Below are 15,338 nucleotides of genomic sequence, written 5' to 3'. Positions count from 1 at the left end.
ACATTATAAAATGAATGATGTTTTCCGGAAAAATTCATTTAAATGCTTACAACGTGGTTCCCTGGCATTTTAAGAAGTGTGAGCTGCTGAATTGAGAGTTGGAGATCAGATATATGTTATGGTTTTCCCCCTTTTACTTTGTAAGTCTCTCACGAAAGAGCTAGGGAAGTTAACGATACACTAGCACTGTCCTGGACATTTAACAGTGACTGGAATTTAAGGAACACTTACTTTCTCAATGAGTACATTTTGGCCCTAATGATATTCTAAATGCTTGATTTTTAAAACGTAGTATTAGGTTGTTCTGAAATCACAAATCAGTAAGTCCATTTTTTTTTAAGTGAACAAGCAATGAGTTTTCTAATGTAAAAATTAAAGTTTGAGGAAAACCAGCCCAGATAAAATTGGCAAAAACAGCGAATAAAAATATATATACTATATATTTCTCTTAATCTCAAATTTAAGCCTTTGTGATTCAAAGCCTTTAAGCCTTTTAACTCTAGTTCAAGTATCAGCAAGTTTTATCACTCGAGTGACAAGAGACCCAGAAGACTGTTTTGCTAGATACACGCAAGCAGCCCTGTAACACATTCGGTGACCTTGCTTAAAATTCACTCTTTTCTAAGAGCTAAATCCTTAATAGAAGGAAAAGCTGGCCAGAAGTTAAATCACTTTTCAAATTTACAGAAATCCTTAAATATGGAAAATTGAAAACTTAAGTTGGTGTAAAGTTTCCAGGAGTGATTCTGTGAACTTTTACATCCTATCACAAGTATCTACAAGGCAGTCTTTTTGCTTATTAAAGGGACTTTGTGGACAAGCAATTTCAGTAGAGTTGAAATCCAAGGTTGGTTGAATCCCTGATGTGGAACCTGGGATGCAGGCGTGGAGGACCAACCATACTCCGTCACTTTATATGAGGGCCTTGAGCATCCACGGATTCTGGTACCTGCTGTTGGGGCGGGGGGCGTCCTGGAATCAGTCCCCACAGGTACCAAGGGCCGACTGCGCGCATGGGGACACTGCCCCCAGCTCCACTGCACTCAGCCTTCCTCAGTGCCCAGAAGCCATCGATGTCTTCCAACCTCTGTCAATCCCAGTGGCAGCAACAGGAAAACCATGGGATCGTTTTGGACTCTTCCTTGTCTGATGGGTTGTGCCACAGGTCGGTCAGTTCTTCCCTCCTAAGGTGTCTTGAATCCACTGCACTTTTTCTATTAGTGATGCCTCCACCCTAGCCCTCATTCTCGCCAACCCCACTCCTGAACTATGGGAAGCCTCCCTCCACACTATTTTGCAGAGGACCGGTAGATTTTTATCCCATATTCTGGGTACAAATAAATGCCCTTGCTCGACAAGAGTCTTCCATTGAGTGCATAAAAAATAAACTTCCATGAACCTCAATCACCCAGCTCCTGTTTAGACACCCTGCTCCTCTTCTGTCCAAGTCATGCTTGCCATGCATGTCCCACCTCCACAAGCTGGAAGGCTTGGTCTTCTGTACCTGACCCATTCTATAAGCCTTCAGGGAATACTAACTGTCAATCATAGATACTACTCCCTTCCCCCACACACCTAGACAGGACATTTATCCTTCTGAATTGGTTGGCAATTTAGTACTCAGTACCAACTTACCAAGTACCATTCCAGATGCTGGGGAAAATATGGAAAAAAATTAAGACATGGCTCCTGCTTCAAGAAGCTTGAGACCTAGGTAGAACTAAGACATCCAGGCCCAATAACTCAAGGCAGATGACCTCATCTGAGGGGAAGCAGTACAGGACAATGGAAAAACCGAGGGCTTTAAATATGATCCTATGTGAAATGCCGACCACAGTGCCCATATCATAATAGGTACATACTCAGTGTTACTTTCTACCTGACTCTCCTGGTAGCTTGCCCTTTAAGACCTTTACCCTTTCTTTGTAGATGACAAAATGCATTTGTCACTTAGATACTGACTGCCTGTTTCTTTTTGTTTAGCTGCTCCTGTATCAGTGTTTCTGTCTTAGATGATAAACTCTTTATGGCCCAGATAACAAGTTTATTTAATTTTCTTCGTATTGTAACATGCAGAGTTCTACACAATGCGAAGGAAAAAAAAAAAAAGAGGGAGGTGGGAATCTGGTTGGAAAAAAATGCTTTTATACTCATACATTAAATATATGAAGTGCTCCAAGAAAAAAAATGGACTCACCATAATTTAATTAGGAGTCCCTGGGACACAGGCACTTAGTCTCCGGCTGTCATCCCATCACTGAGCCTCAATTTGCTAGCTTGGGAGAGTGTCAAAAGCACAGGGGATTTTGCAGGAAAGAGCCACGTCGGATGGCTCAGATGTATGCTCTCTCTGACCTCCTCCATCCCCACTACCACATGATGAATCGTGTCCAATTTTTCGGTCTGAGACATTTTTATTTATAGACTGCTAGTGTCATTCAAAATTCATCTTTGTTCAGGTGCTACTTTAGGTTAGATTCCACTAGCAAAAACAGAATTGGAGGCACACTGAATAACTGGTCAGATGTTGGGTTGAGGTACCCAGAAACTTTCATGAAGAAATTGGGATCACTACCATCAACACTGTCTGGCACTCGGTCTGCCTGCACAGAACACTGTACAACTATTCAAGGATAAACCAAGAATCAGAACTAAAACTAACAAGAGTGTGTCCTCTGAGAAATAGAAAGTGTGGTATTGGTTTCCAGATTCAAGAGACATGCATTAGAACTTCTGCTCTGTAATGAATGATGTCTACCACTAAAGTGGTAAAGTTGTAGTTTTTTTGTTTTTGTTTCTGTTTTTGCGGTACGCGGGCCTCTCACTGTTGTGGCCTCTCCTGTTGTGGAGCACAGTCTCCGGACGCGCAGGCTCAGCGGCCATGGCTCACGGGCCCAGCCGCTCCGCGGCATGAACCCGTGTCTCCTGCATCGGCAGGCGGACTCTCAACCACTGCGCCACAAGGGAAGCCTTCAATTTTCTTATTTGTGAACTCCAACTTGCATTTTGGAGAGGATTTTATTAAGTAAGAACGTCTGGTACTTAGTAAATATTCAACAAATGTTAAACCCCTCTCGCTTCTCCTTTACCTTCCTGATTATACAGCTGGAGCATAGCGGCAGTGAGGGGAAGGTGAAAAGGGGCAGTTGGTGCCAGGTTACAGAGTCTTATATTCCAAGTTACACACCAGAGTCATCCAAGAGAAATATAATGTGAGCCCTGTATGTAATTTTAATTTCCAAGTAGCCACATTTTTAAAGATTAAATTAACCTGACAATATATTTTATTTAACCCAGTATGTCCAAATTATCATTTCAACATACAGTCAACAGAAAAGTTATTAATGAGATATTTCACATCCCTTTTTCATATCGTCTTTGAAATCTGTGTGTATTCTACACTTACCGCACATCTCAGTTCAGCCTAGCTATACTTCATATGCTCAATAGCTTCATAAGGCTAGTGGCTACCATACTGGGGAAAACTGGCTGTAGACAATGGAGAACCACTGAAGGTAATCAGTAGAGTGGAATGCTTTGGGATGCAGTGATTGGGATGGATTACAGAGGAGAGAGTGCAAGCCTCAAGACTGGTTAAGAAGTTATTAAAATAATCCAGGAGACAGTTATCCAGGGCTTGAACAAGGTTGGCATCGGTAGAGAGAGAAAAGAGGAGATGAAGGAAGGGGAGAAACACTGTGGGATGAGAATTCACCATACTTGATTGCTTTCATGTGGGAGATAAAGGAGAGAAAAGAATTGACCATGGGGTTGTTAGGCTAGATACAGTAAAATAAATAATTGGTTTATCACTAAATAGACAAACTAACTGTTCCCTACATTTGACGTTATGTAGTTTCCAATTTAGCTTACTTGGTTACATAAACCAACTCTCAAAATTCCTCTCATATAATAAAGAAAAACAAAAATACTGTATGCTACTGTAATTTAAAAACTAGGTAAATGACTGCATCTCCCCCTCAAAAAAGTTCATTCGAACAAAGCTGTAAATTGTTCACCAAATACTGATTTAAACTGTCTGCTAGCTTAGCAGCTCGTCAAAGGCACAGACCAAGTCTCATTCACCTGCATCTCCCTTTGCCCCAGACGGCAACCACATCAGAGTAGCCTCTGCAAGAAGTGAGTATAGGTTTGTTGGCTTGAACTGAACTAGAGAACAAGCAGATTGAACAGTATTCTTCTTGAGATGTCAGGTATCCTCATCTTTAAAACAGTGATTTAAAAATATCTAGCGAGCTCAAGCTACATTCTCAACCCAGTATTTCCCCTTAAATAATTATACTTTTTGTTGCTATGCCAGTAGCATACGTTCATAGAAACTTGGTTTTCTCAATGAATTTTAACTAATTCCTGAATTAACATCCTTGTAGAATATCAGGGAAGAGTAAGTAAGCAAAGAAAATCTGTTTCATGTTTGTTGTACCACAAACTATTTTAGGAATGGATGGAAATTCTGAAGACTCTCTAGACCACTACTGGGAGTTACCTCAAAAGTGCTCTTAGGGCTTCCCTGGTGGCGCAGTGGTTGAGAGGCCGCCTGCCAATGCAGGAGACGCGGGTTCATGCCCCGGTCCGGGAAGATCCCGCGTGCCGCCGAGCGGCTGGGCCCGTGAGCCATGGCCGCTGAGCCTGCGCGTCCGGAGCCTGCGCGTCCGGAGCCTGTGCTCCGCAACGGTGAGAGGCCCGCGTACCGCAAAAAAAAAAAAAAAAAAAGGTGTTCTTTGACCCATAAATAATCAACCTCATTTTTCAAAGCATTAAGTTCAGTGTGATATGGAAAACTACATATAGCTAGATAAAAAATTAAGTGAAAAAAAAGGTAATGCTGTGAAATAAAATTCGTATTTTATGGCAAGAAAAATTTAAACATAAAGAAATTTTCTCTGCCCTTTGGCATCCTCTCTCCCTTCTATCGTGCATTGTGTATCTGCATTACACATTGACCAGACCTCCCCCATCAGGAGAAATACCTACTCAACCATAAAGAGCAATACTCTTCCAGCACCAAGCCAACTCCTTAAAGATGACATTCCCTCTAGATCTTGTAAGGGGTCACATGACCAACCACTTTGTACTCGCAGATCTGGATTGTGTAAACTGTCAATAATGTGTCGCCCTCTGTCTCAAAAACCTTATACATAACTGTGCCTTGACTTCTAAGGGGTGGAGCAATTCTCAGAGCTTTCTGAGGTGCTGTTCCCAGGTTAAAATCCTCAATTAGGCTCAAATAAAATTTTGCATTTCTTTTTTAGATCGACTGATTAACTTTTTTAAATTGGCAATGCTAATATAGTCTAGAGGTATATAGAGGTTTAACAGGCAATTACGTTTTCACTGTCGTTGGTCTAACAGACCCCACAGGAGAAAGAGGAGTACTAAGAAACCTTTCAATCCCAGATTTCTAGAGAGTGACTCAGGTATCAAATGAGTTGACAAAAGCATAACTGGGTGAATTATATGTGATCTTACCAATCATTAACTTAAAGATATTCACAAGACAGGAGCATGAGCGTTGCCCATCCCCCCGCCTGCCCCGACCTTAGTGCTGTTTAGAGGGTACACATCCTTACCTCAGACAGGAGGTGTTGAATCACAACTGTTAATGCTTCAAACTTGGTATTACCACGGGAAAGAAGCTGCTTGAGCTGCAGGATAAATCCACTTTGGTTTTCACATTTTGTTTTATACTGAGCCAACTCAAGTGTTTTTTCTGAGGAGAGCACATCTGGAGATGTCTGGGTCTGGATACATAAACTTCTGGGACTCTTCTGTCTGCCCTTTTCAACTGCAAAAGGAATGAATATAGGTAGGAAAATATGTGACTTTAATTTTTATAACTACCACCATCTGGCTTCACAAACAACTAGAGAAGCCACAGAAATGCACTTAAGTTATGTTTACATAAGGAAAGCATATGGATGAGAACAGGGATTAATCAAATATCAGGATTTCTGGAACTCAGAAACACAGACGATGGCTTTAATTCTGACATAAGTCATATATGGGCAGAGAATTAGGGGCATGAAACAAACAGATGTACCAATCCAGAAACATGAAAATGGCGTGCAAATAACGTTGATTTCATAGTTTCTAATTTTCCAGGTAAATTGGTACAGAAATTTGTCTGTGACGAGAACCCTGACTGTCCATTCTGATCACACAGGCTGAGAAACAACACACGAATGATTGGACTTTAAATGCCTTTCCCTCTTCTTATACGTTTCTTACCAACTTCCCGTCCTCTCCCTGCTGATGGCCTGGTCCTTACAAAGATTTATACTCTAAATGAATCACTTCCTAATTCCTGATAAATCACCACATATACACTGAAAATCTACTCATATTTAACCCCTGATCTTTAAATTCATTGCTAAGAGTATTATATTCTTTTTAAAATTTTTTTATTTTATATTAGACTAGAGTTAATTTACAATGTTGTGTCAGTTTCAGGTGTACAGCAAAGTGATTCAGTAAGAGTATTATACTCCTGGAGGCTTCCCTGGTGGCGCAGTGGTTGAGAGTCCGCCTGCCGATGCAGGGGACAGGGGTTCGTGCCCCGGTCCGGGAAGATCCCACATGCCGCAGAGCGGCTGGGCCCGTGAGCCATGGCCTCTGAGCCTGCGCGTCCGGAGACTGTGCTCCGCAACGGGAGAGGCCACAACAGTGAGAGGCCCATGTACCGCAAAAAAAAAAAAAAAAAAAAAAAAAAAAAGTATTATACTCTTGACTACATGCTTCCGTTTTCTGTCAAATACAAGCTTTGTTGTTTCTTTTCCCCCTTCAAGCGGTAATACGGCTTAAAATTTTTATTTTAAAGCACACGCTAGTACTCCAAATCCATTCAAGACGCCATGCTAAGTGATTTCTCACTTTCTGTCATGGTGCCCTGGGAATTACTCTACTCTATTTTACATGAAAAAACTGTTCCATTTTGGAAACCATTCCAAATGTCTCAGTCACTTTAAATGTCAAACAGAATTGGAAAAACAGGAAACAAGCTGCTTAGCTTCTTAAAATAAGTAGGCTGAATAACCAAAACAAATCTACATCTAGGGGAAAAAAAGACAAGAAACTAAAAAAATAAATGTTTCCTTATTCTCAAAGTCATTCCCTGTGGCATCCACATTCTATGGTGACAAACAAACCTAAGACAGTAATTAATTTTCTCTAATTTTTTAGAGGGAAGAAAACAGCGATTTCTTGAAGGAAAACGAAACCTCAGTATTCATGTTCCAAGAAGCAATGGCAAAATACACTCAATATCTTCTTTAAGTTAAAAAAACAAACAAAAACAAACAAACAAAACAGGAAAAGGGCTCTCATTTTCTATGGTAGCGTTCCATGGTTAAACAACTCAACATTTGTGTTAATACTTGATAATTCTCAGTTCTAAAATGACTAAAATATTTATTGTGTTTTAAAAAATACTTAAAGAGAAGGGAAAGTATGCATTAGTCTTTGTTAGTAACTGTTATTCACTGCCTAGCAATAATTGCCACTTCCAAAGCAGGCAGAGACAGTAACCAACTTCTCAGTCGTAACATAAAAGTCCTGAAAGGAGAACTTTATAGTCACATACTGATGAAAAATAATCTAACTAGCTTACAATTTATCCAAATATCTGAGATTAGTATTCCTTTATGTCATTTTCTAAAATTTAAAATGTTCCCAAGGACTTCCCTGGTGGTCCAGTGGTCAAGACTCTGCGCTTCCCCTGCAGAGGGCGCGGGTTCGATCTCTGATCAGGGAATTAAGATCCCACATGCCGCACAGCGCGGCCAAAAAATAAAATAAACAAATAAAATGTTCCCAGGTATTATATTTGTCATATAACATATAATAATTATACTGTTTTACTGTTTTTAGTGTTTTCTCACTTTCCCTCTCTGTGGTCCTCCCAGTAACCCTCCATAAGGAAGGTGAAATTCAAGGATGCGAAGGGCCTAGCCCGGGCATAGACAGCTTCTACAGGACAGACTCCAAGTCAGAACCTAGGCTTCTGTTCCCACCCATTCTGGAAAGTGGAGATGGAGTGGGGATGTAATATATTACATAATTAAAAAGAAACATTTATGCAATAATCTTAACAAAATGTTACTTTAATTCATCCAAGCCCATTATCTGCTAACTATTCATTTCAATAATGAATATTATTGGATATTTACAGATAAATTTTTACGGATACCTACCAATATTTACGGATAAATACCTACCTTTTATATAGTGTTTTATATGATTTTATACAAACAGAAGAGCAAAAAACATCTTTTAACTCTTTGACCATCTAGAATTTCCTGCAACATGTGTAGATACAGGTTCACTTTCCTGACCGATATCACTGCTATATATGTCCTACCAATACTTATTGAAATATGTATTCATTTATTATTCATTGCTCTGAAGTTACCATTTCTTGAATCCTTAACAACTTTCCATTCTCTTCCTAGAATTTCTGTTAATCAATTTTATTATTTACCACAATATCAGTTTTTAAAGTGTTAGGTTATAATTATTTACAAAATCTGAGAAATGGATCTTTTATATTAACATTTTTGGAGAAGACATTCTTTAAGTTTCTTGCCCACGTAGTCTCTCAGATGAATTTCAGTATTAACTAGTCATGTTCTAATAAGTTATTTCTAAGGAAATATATATTAACTTAAATGTAAATTAACTCATTAGGCATTGTTTTTACACTCACATTCAGAATACAGGTATTCTTTTGGTAACACCAAAATTTTTTTCCTTCAAATTATCTCTTATGCCAAAGTTGGGCAGCAGCTAAGTATTTATGTTTGGTTCCTTTATAAACTAAAATGTTTTCACTGGATTATCAAGACTTTTTGGATTTACAAGCCTACGGAAATTATTTGCTTAGTAATATTGTTTGGCTAAACTCCTTGATTATATGTATATAATATATCTTCCTTTATCTGTTTTTCTTATTGAATGGTTAATTCCACCTCTAATGTTATTTTAAAGATGTCTATCTTTTCTTGGTTTAAAGAGATTAACTCTAGTGTTTCTCCATGGACATAAAGTCGATTTTAAAATAATATATTTACATAATGTTAAGAGTCTGTCAATACTTTTTGAAAAAGTGTATAAAAAATAAGCGTTGAATTAGTCCTCTGAAACCATTATGATGGTTTTTATTTTACTTCAATAAATTTAGTTAAAGGCTCTTTTTATGCAATTGTGGCTTCAAATTCCCGAGACAAACTTTTTTTTTTTTTACCATCCGAAATGTAATTTGACATGTTTTTACTGCGGTATAACTGACATATAACATTGTAACAGCTTCAGGTGTGCAACATGATTCACTATTTGTATATACTGAGAAATGAGCACAGTAAGTCTAGTTAACGTCTGCCACCATAACAGTTACAAAATTTTATTCTTGTGATGAGAACAAGATATACTCTCTTAGCTACTTTGAAATATGCTGTACAGAATTATCAGCTTTAATCACCATGCTGTACATTACATCCCCATGACTTATTTATTTTATAACTAGAAGTTTGTAGCTTTTGACCCCCTTCCCCCATTTCATGCCTTGTCCCCCAGGCCCAACCAACACTTAGTTTTTTCAAACCTGTCCGTGCAACAGTGTAAGCTACTCCCCAGTTTGCTGCTGAGAATTCAGATGGCTTAGATCCACAAGTGAGTTAGTATCTATACATTTCCTTTATTACATTTTGGTTGCTTTAGCTTTGGTAACAAAATGGCATTTGTGCTTATAAAAGTCCTATTCTCCACATTTTGTAACTGTTAACTGTGTCAAGGCATATCTATTTTTTGAAAGTTTAGAAAATTCTCTAGGACCTAATACTGTATTACGAACGCTGCTAAGATCACTCAAGAATGAACTTAAGCAGTTTTTTGCTAAGGTACACCCTGGAAAACATCAACTGCCCAAGTCTGACTGCATTCCAATCATGCATGTCTCCTGGTTCTTAGCTGCTTTCTCATTTGTGCTTTGACTTATATAGTGAAATGTCACAGCTGTAACAGAACTAGGAAGCTCTCTGTGGTAAATAAAAAACATAGTGAAGAACAATGTAGATGATGTGTCCCACTGTGTCAAGATGATGGGAATATAAACACATTTTTTTGCTTATAAATTCATAACAAAACTATTGTATAATACATATGAAAGTACTAACAATGTTTACCTTTTCAGAGAAGGAAATAAGAACCAGATAGATATAGGTGTTCTAATGCATTTTTAAATATTTTTTAACCACAGGGTAAATACATTACCTATTCAAAATTAAAACGTAACAGTTTTTTAAAGATGGTTACAATGAATTCTGAGTTTCAATCTTTAACACTTAACCATCAAGCAAACATAACGTCAATCCATGTTTCTTCCATGGGGAATCTGGACAGAAGTCTAAATAACACAGCTTCTGTTGAATGTGAATTCTTAAAATAGATTTAGATAGATTAGATAGATTTAGATGTCTTCAAATTTCAACCTAAGAGCAAATAAGCAAACAGACTGCACTCTACCTAGAGCTAGAAAAGCACACTGTGACCTCAATCTTCTGCTCCACATACTGTGCTCCCTGAGGACAAAATTGTACCACATGGTAGCTGATGACCACATGGTAGCTGATGACCCAGTTTGAGCATCTTTCCCTTCCTCCTCACTCCTGGCCCAACGGAAGAACAGAGATGATGCAAAAATCTGCAGTGATGTTCAAAGCCCTAATGCTCATAAACAGAGTACCTCATAATGCCAAAAAACAAGTTTCCCTTAAATTCTACAAATTCATTATTTATAGGAAATTAGCTTAATATGAACCAAACTTTGCCCTTGTGTTCCATTTATTAACATGTTACTGTTCTGATAATTCAGCTGTATTTAAAACTATAAAATAGGGGCTTCCCTGGTGGCGCAGTGGTTGGGAGTCCGCCTGCCGATGCAGGGGACACGGGTTCGTGCCCCGTTCCGGGAAGATCCCACGTGCCGTGGAGCGGCTGGGCCCGTGAGCCATGGCCACTGACCCTGCGAGTCCGGAGCCTGCGCTCCGCAACGGGAGAGGCCACAACAGTGAGAGGCCCACGTACAGCAAAAAAAGAACAAAAAAAAACCCTATAAAATATTTTGTTTATTATACCTATTAACAGGCTGTCTAATTTCAAAGAATCAACTTACTCAGAAACCTTAAAATTACATGTTAACTTCTACACAGACTCGGATGCGTGTTGACAAGATAATTACCACTGCCATGTCTGGTCTGACCTTCCTGAGGTTCATTCCAATGAAACTGAAACCTCCATCAGGAAAATAAAAGTCCTGAATCCAAGACATTTGCTCACTTGAAAAATAGCTGGTTAACACTGTTTACTGTCTTTGTTCTTTCTACTCAGAAACCTCAATTTAATAAAATTTAAAACTCGCCTAACAAAGTTATTTATCATCCTCTTAAAGAAAATAGTTGGGGAAAGAAGAACAAGCCCATGTTTCAGGCTCAAGTCACTCAGGCATACAGATCCCCACTTCAAGGCTAAACACAATTTCTGTGGCAGAGACTTAACAATTCAGACAGGGACTAACCTACTAGCTGCTGAGGACACATCCATCCGAAGGCAAAACAAGCCACTTTAATATTCGGAAATCCGCTGGCTTTCCGAATATTAAAATCAAGTAAGAGACAAGACTTACTAGGAGAGCTTGCCTTAACCTGAATGAAACACAGAACTATACATAGCATTCAGTAACTAATGTTTGCCTAGTGTTCTATGTGCCTATTGACTCATTATTCATTCCCTCGCCAAATACTTATCAAAAGGAGGAGGCACGTAGAAGAAGGTGGAGCTCTACAAGGATGCATAAAGACACCTTGTTTCTACGGTATTAATCTCTTCCTGTTCGACTCTCACATATTCACCTATCTGTGAAGGTGACAGTCATTGGCTGTTATATGCTTTCTACTACATACTGCATTGAAAACTAATGCTTGTGGGTTAATAAAATGTAAGTAATGAGCTAATGGGCTCAACCAGCAGCCTGGACAGACAACTGATTCCCGTCTTTCTGCCTTAATCTGAACCTACACATCTAAAACCCTTCCTAGGGACACCTATCTTTACACAAGTTCTTTCCGTCAGTGTTTCCTCAGGATTTGATGGGTACTTATGGGTGTTTACCCTGGGATATTCCATGACAACAAAGCCTTAAACGTGAACTACTAGGAAATATGTGTTCCGATAAGAGGGAGCACCCAGTTATGAAATCATCACCCACATGACCACTGTACACTCAGTAAATGTCTGTTGGATGTGCTTCTAACACATTGGTTCTTGTTCTCAAGGAACTTTTTTTATGCAGCAGAGACAGAAAGAGGCCATCACCAACGGCCGTATGATTTGATAATTAGGTAACAGAATTATGTACACAGTGTGGTGAGAGTACAGGTGGAGAAACACCTAGATCTGGGGCTGTCAAGAAAGGGTTCTAGAGACAGAGTTTGGATGGACATTTGCATGTTTGGCAGACAGATGAACAGCAAAGGCCAGAAAACACCAAGGCATAGAGGTATGGGAGGCCCTGGAGGTCCTGGTATTCAGTGCCGACAGCGAAGCTCTCCTGAAATTAAAGTAAGATGACGTGGCTGGAAGCATAAACAGGGGCGAGACATGTGTGCTGTACAAGGTTTTCTCTCTCTCGTAGGAGACACAGAATGGTGCCAAGCAGGGGTCTGGAGACACAGTGAAAGAAGATCTGAGCTGGTGAGGAGAGTGGCCAGGAGGGAGGCCCAGGGAGGGGAACTGGCGGTCAGAGCAGTGAGAACAGGCAGGAAATGATGAATGTGTTTATGAGGCAGAACAGGAAGACTTCTGGACCAGTTGGATCAAGAGGAACCCAGGATAAGTCACCGTTTCCAGCTCAGAGATAGCAGATGAGCATGTGGGAATGCGAGAGAGGGCAGAGGGAGGGGGCGTGTGGCGTGGGACCCGGTGGCGAAGTGCACTGACATTCTCTAACACTCTGCTCCTTATTCTCCAAAGAGACTCTATTCTAGCCTCACCTGCTCCATCACGCTTTCCAAACTGAATCGTCTGCAGGGGCATTTTCCTGGGGAGCAAATCAGCTCTTGATTTCCCATTGTCCTGAATGCAGCCCCTCACACAAGCCTATTAACACACTTTCCCAGCTTGATCAATTGAACTGCACCCCCACGGAAATCTAGACAATCTTACCAAGATCTTTTTCTGAATTATTATTCAGTGTTGTATGAAAGGAGAAAGCACTCCCCTTGACAAGGATGGAAGAGGCCCTCAGGCCTGACAACAGGCACACAGTTAAGGCACTGAGAACTACTTTGTGGCATCCAACCATCATTTTAAACAAACAAACGAACATGTTCGTGTTATCAATTATTAGCTTAAATTTATATAAACCTTTCCAGGGTTCCTTTCATTATGTGTTTGCTCTAGAAAAGTTAATAGTCATAATTAGGAGCCATATATAACTTTTTTTTTTTTTTTTTTTTTGCAGTACGCAGGTCTCTCACTGTTGTGGCCTCTCCCGTTGCGGAGCACAGGCTCCGGACGCGCAGGCTCAGCTGCCATGGCTCACGGGCCCAGCCGCTCCATGGCATGTGGGATCTTCCCAGACTGGGGCACAAACCCGTGTCCCCTGCATTGGCAGGCGGACTCTCAACCACTGCGCCACCAGGGAAGCCCTAATATTTTTCTTTTTTCTGGGTAGGTATGGCATTTGCTGACTACGGAACATTTCAAGCTCAGCAAAGCACAGTGTTTAGACTGTTAACATTACCCAAGCTAATTCTTTTGCAGGTGGCTGGGGAGGGGTACTGTAGGACACCTATTAAAATTTTTACAGTATTGTATTTTGGAAGTGCTGCAATGATGTGTATTATATATAAAGTGGTTTTACTTTCTTAATTTCAAAAGCAGATTACAGAATAGAAGGCATATTCATATTAAACACACTTATTTCAGGATAACTATTGCTTAGACAATTTTTCCTGCAAAACAATCCAAAATTGACCATAGACGTTTTCCATGTGGCTGGCAGGGAATAAAGCAGATCTCTTATGTTCTTAAAATGGACTACTAACTATAAAGAAAAGTTAATAGACATTCATTACATTCAGAAATACTTTAAGAAGGTAAAATAGCCACCAGTCTGTTGGCTTTCTAAATAATCTACAAGTCCACCTTAATGTGCTAAAAGTTTATGGATCTGTGGGACTTCCCTGGTGGCACAATGGTTAAGAATCCACCTGCCAATGCAGGGGACATGGGTTCGAGCCCTGGTCCAGGAAGATGCCGCATGCTGCGGTCCACAACTAAGCCCGTGCGCCACAACTGCTGAGCCTGCGCTCTAGAGCCCAAGAGCCACAACTACTGAGTCCGTGCGCCACAACTACTGAAGCCCTCGCGCCTAGAGCCCATGCTCTGCAACAAGAGAAGCCACCACAGTGAGAAGCCCGCGCACTTCAACGAAGGGTAGCTCCCGCTTGCCGCAACTAGAGAAAGCCCGTGCGCAGCAACGAAGACCCAATGCAGCCAAAAATTAAAAAAAAAAAAAAATATATATATACATATACACACACATGCCCACCAAGTTCACTGATGTGACTGAGGTGCTGTTTCACAAGACAGCAGCCCTGGAACTGGCTTTTTCCCCTTTGTTATTAAGCAAGTTACCTAAAATATTAAATGCTGGCCTTCATGTGGACTTTCATATTTTTGTTTTTGTCTTAACAATCATTTTGAGTTAACCAATTTAATAGGTACCTAAAAAGATGCCTGGCATCACAAAGCCAAGCAGTGTTTTTGATTTCAGTGATGATGACATACACCAAGACATCCCTTTTAATTTACCACGTGGAAGAACACAGTACCAAGAATAACATTCTGTCACCACTAGGAACCAATTCCAAAACAAAAACAAAATGTCTACAAGGCCCTTCTTGCATATCTACTTCAAGCACATGTACCATTTTAGAATTTGAAAAAGCTGTTTCTTCTGGACTTTTCCACCATGAGCTAGCCAGCTCAGGGGGTGTCACCATTGTGTCAGCGAGGCCAGGCCCTGTGGGCCACAGGTGGTGTCCCTCACCATCGCAGCCATGTGCAATCACATGCTCTTTGTTAAGCAGAGCAGCATGGCTGAAACAAGGCATGTGGAGACAAAAGACCTGGGGGAGCGGGGAGTCCCCAAAATGCACCAAAGCGGGTCAAAAGTGTCCTTATTGCAAATTTAAGACAATAGACTATCCTTAATAGACAGTAGAAACAAAAATGAGAATAGCCAATTAAAACATTCAACATTA

At 40.2% G+C, this 15,338-nt stretch overlaps 1 protein-coding gene and 1 non-coding gene across 2 annotated transcripts in view; one reads left to right on the top strand and one right to left on the bottom strand.

Annotated features, from left to right (window-relative positions):
• Positions 1-15,338, bottom strand: part of LOC116746692 (microtubule-associated tumor suppressor 1 homolog) — a 151,767-nt gene that overhangs the window by 21,372 nt on the left and 115,057 nt on the right. Inside the window, exon 6 of the mRNA XM_032618290.1 lies at positions 5,592-5,806. Within this exon, the coding sequence (XP_032474181.1) occupies positions 5,592-5,806 (215 nt within the window). The remainder of the gene's footprint in view (positions 1-5,591; positions 5,807-15,338) is intronic.
• LOC116746920 lies at positions 13,261-13,380 on the top strand. The gene has a single exon (XR_004347921.1). It is a non-coding gene; the product is annotated as a U6atac minor spliceosomal RNA (small nuclear RNA).

The sequence above is a fragment of the Phocoena sinus genome, chromosome 21 (genome assembly GCF_008692025.1).
Source record: "Phocoena sinus isolate mPhoSin1 chromosome 21, mPhoSin1.pri, whole genome shotgun sequence".
In the NCBI taxonomy this organism is placed as follows: Eukaryota; Metazoa; Chordata; class Mammalia; order Artiodactyla; family Phocoenidae; genus Phocoena; species Phocoena sinus.
The sequence above is the reverse complement of the archived record's forward strand: the minus strand, read 5'-3'. Positions and strand labels throughout refer to the sequence as shown.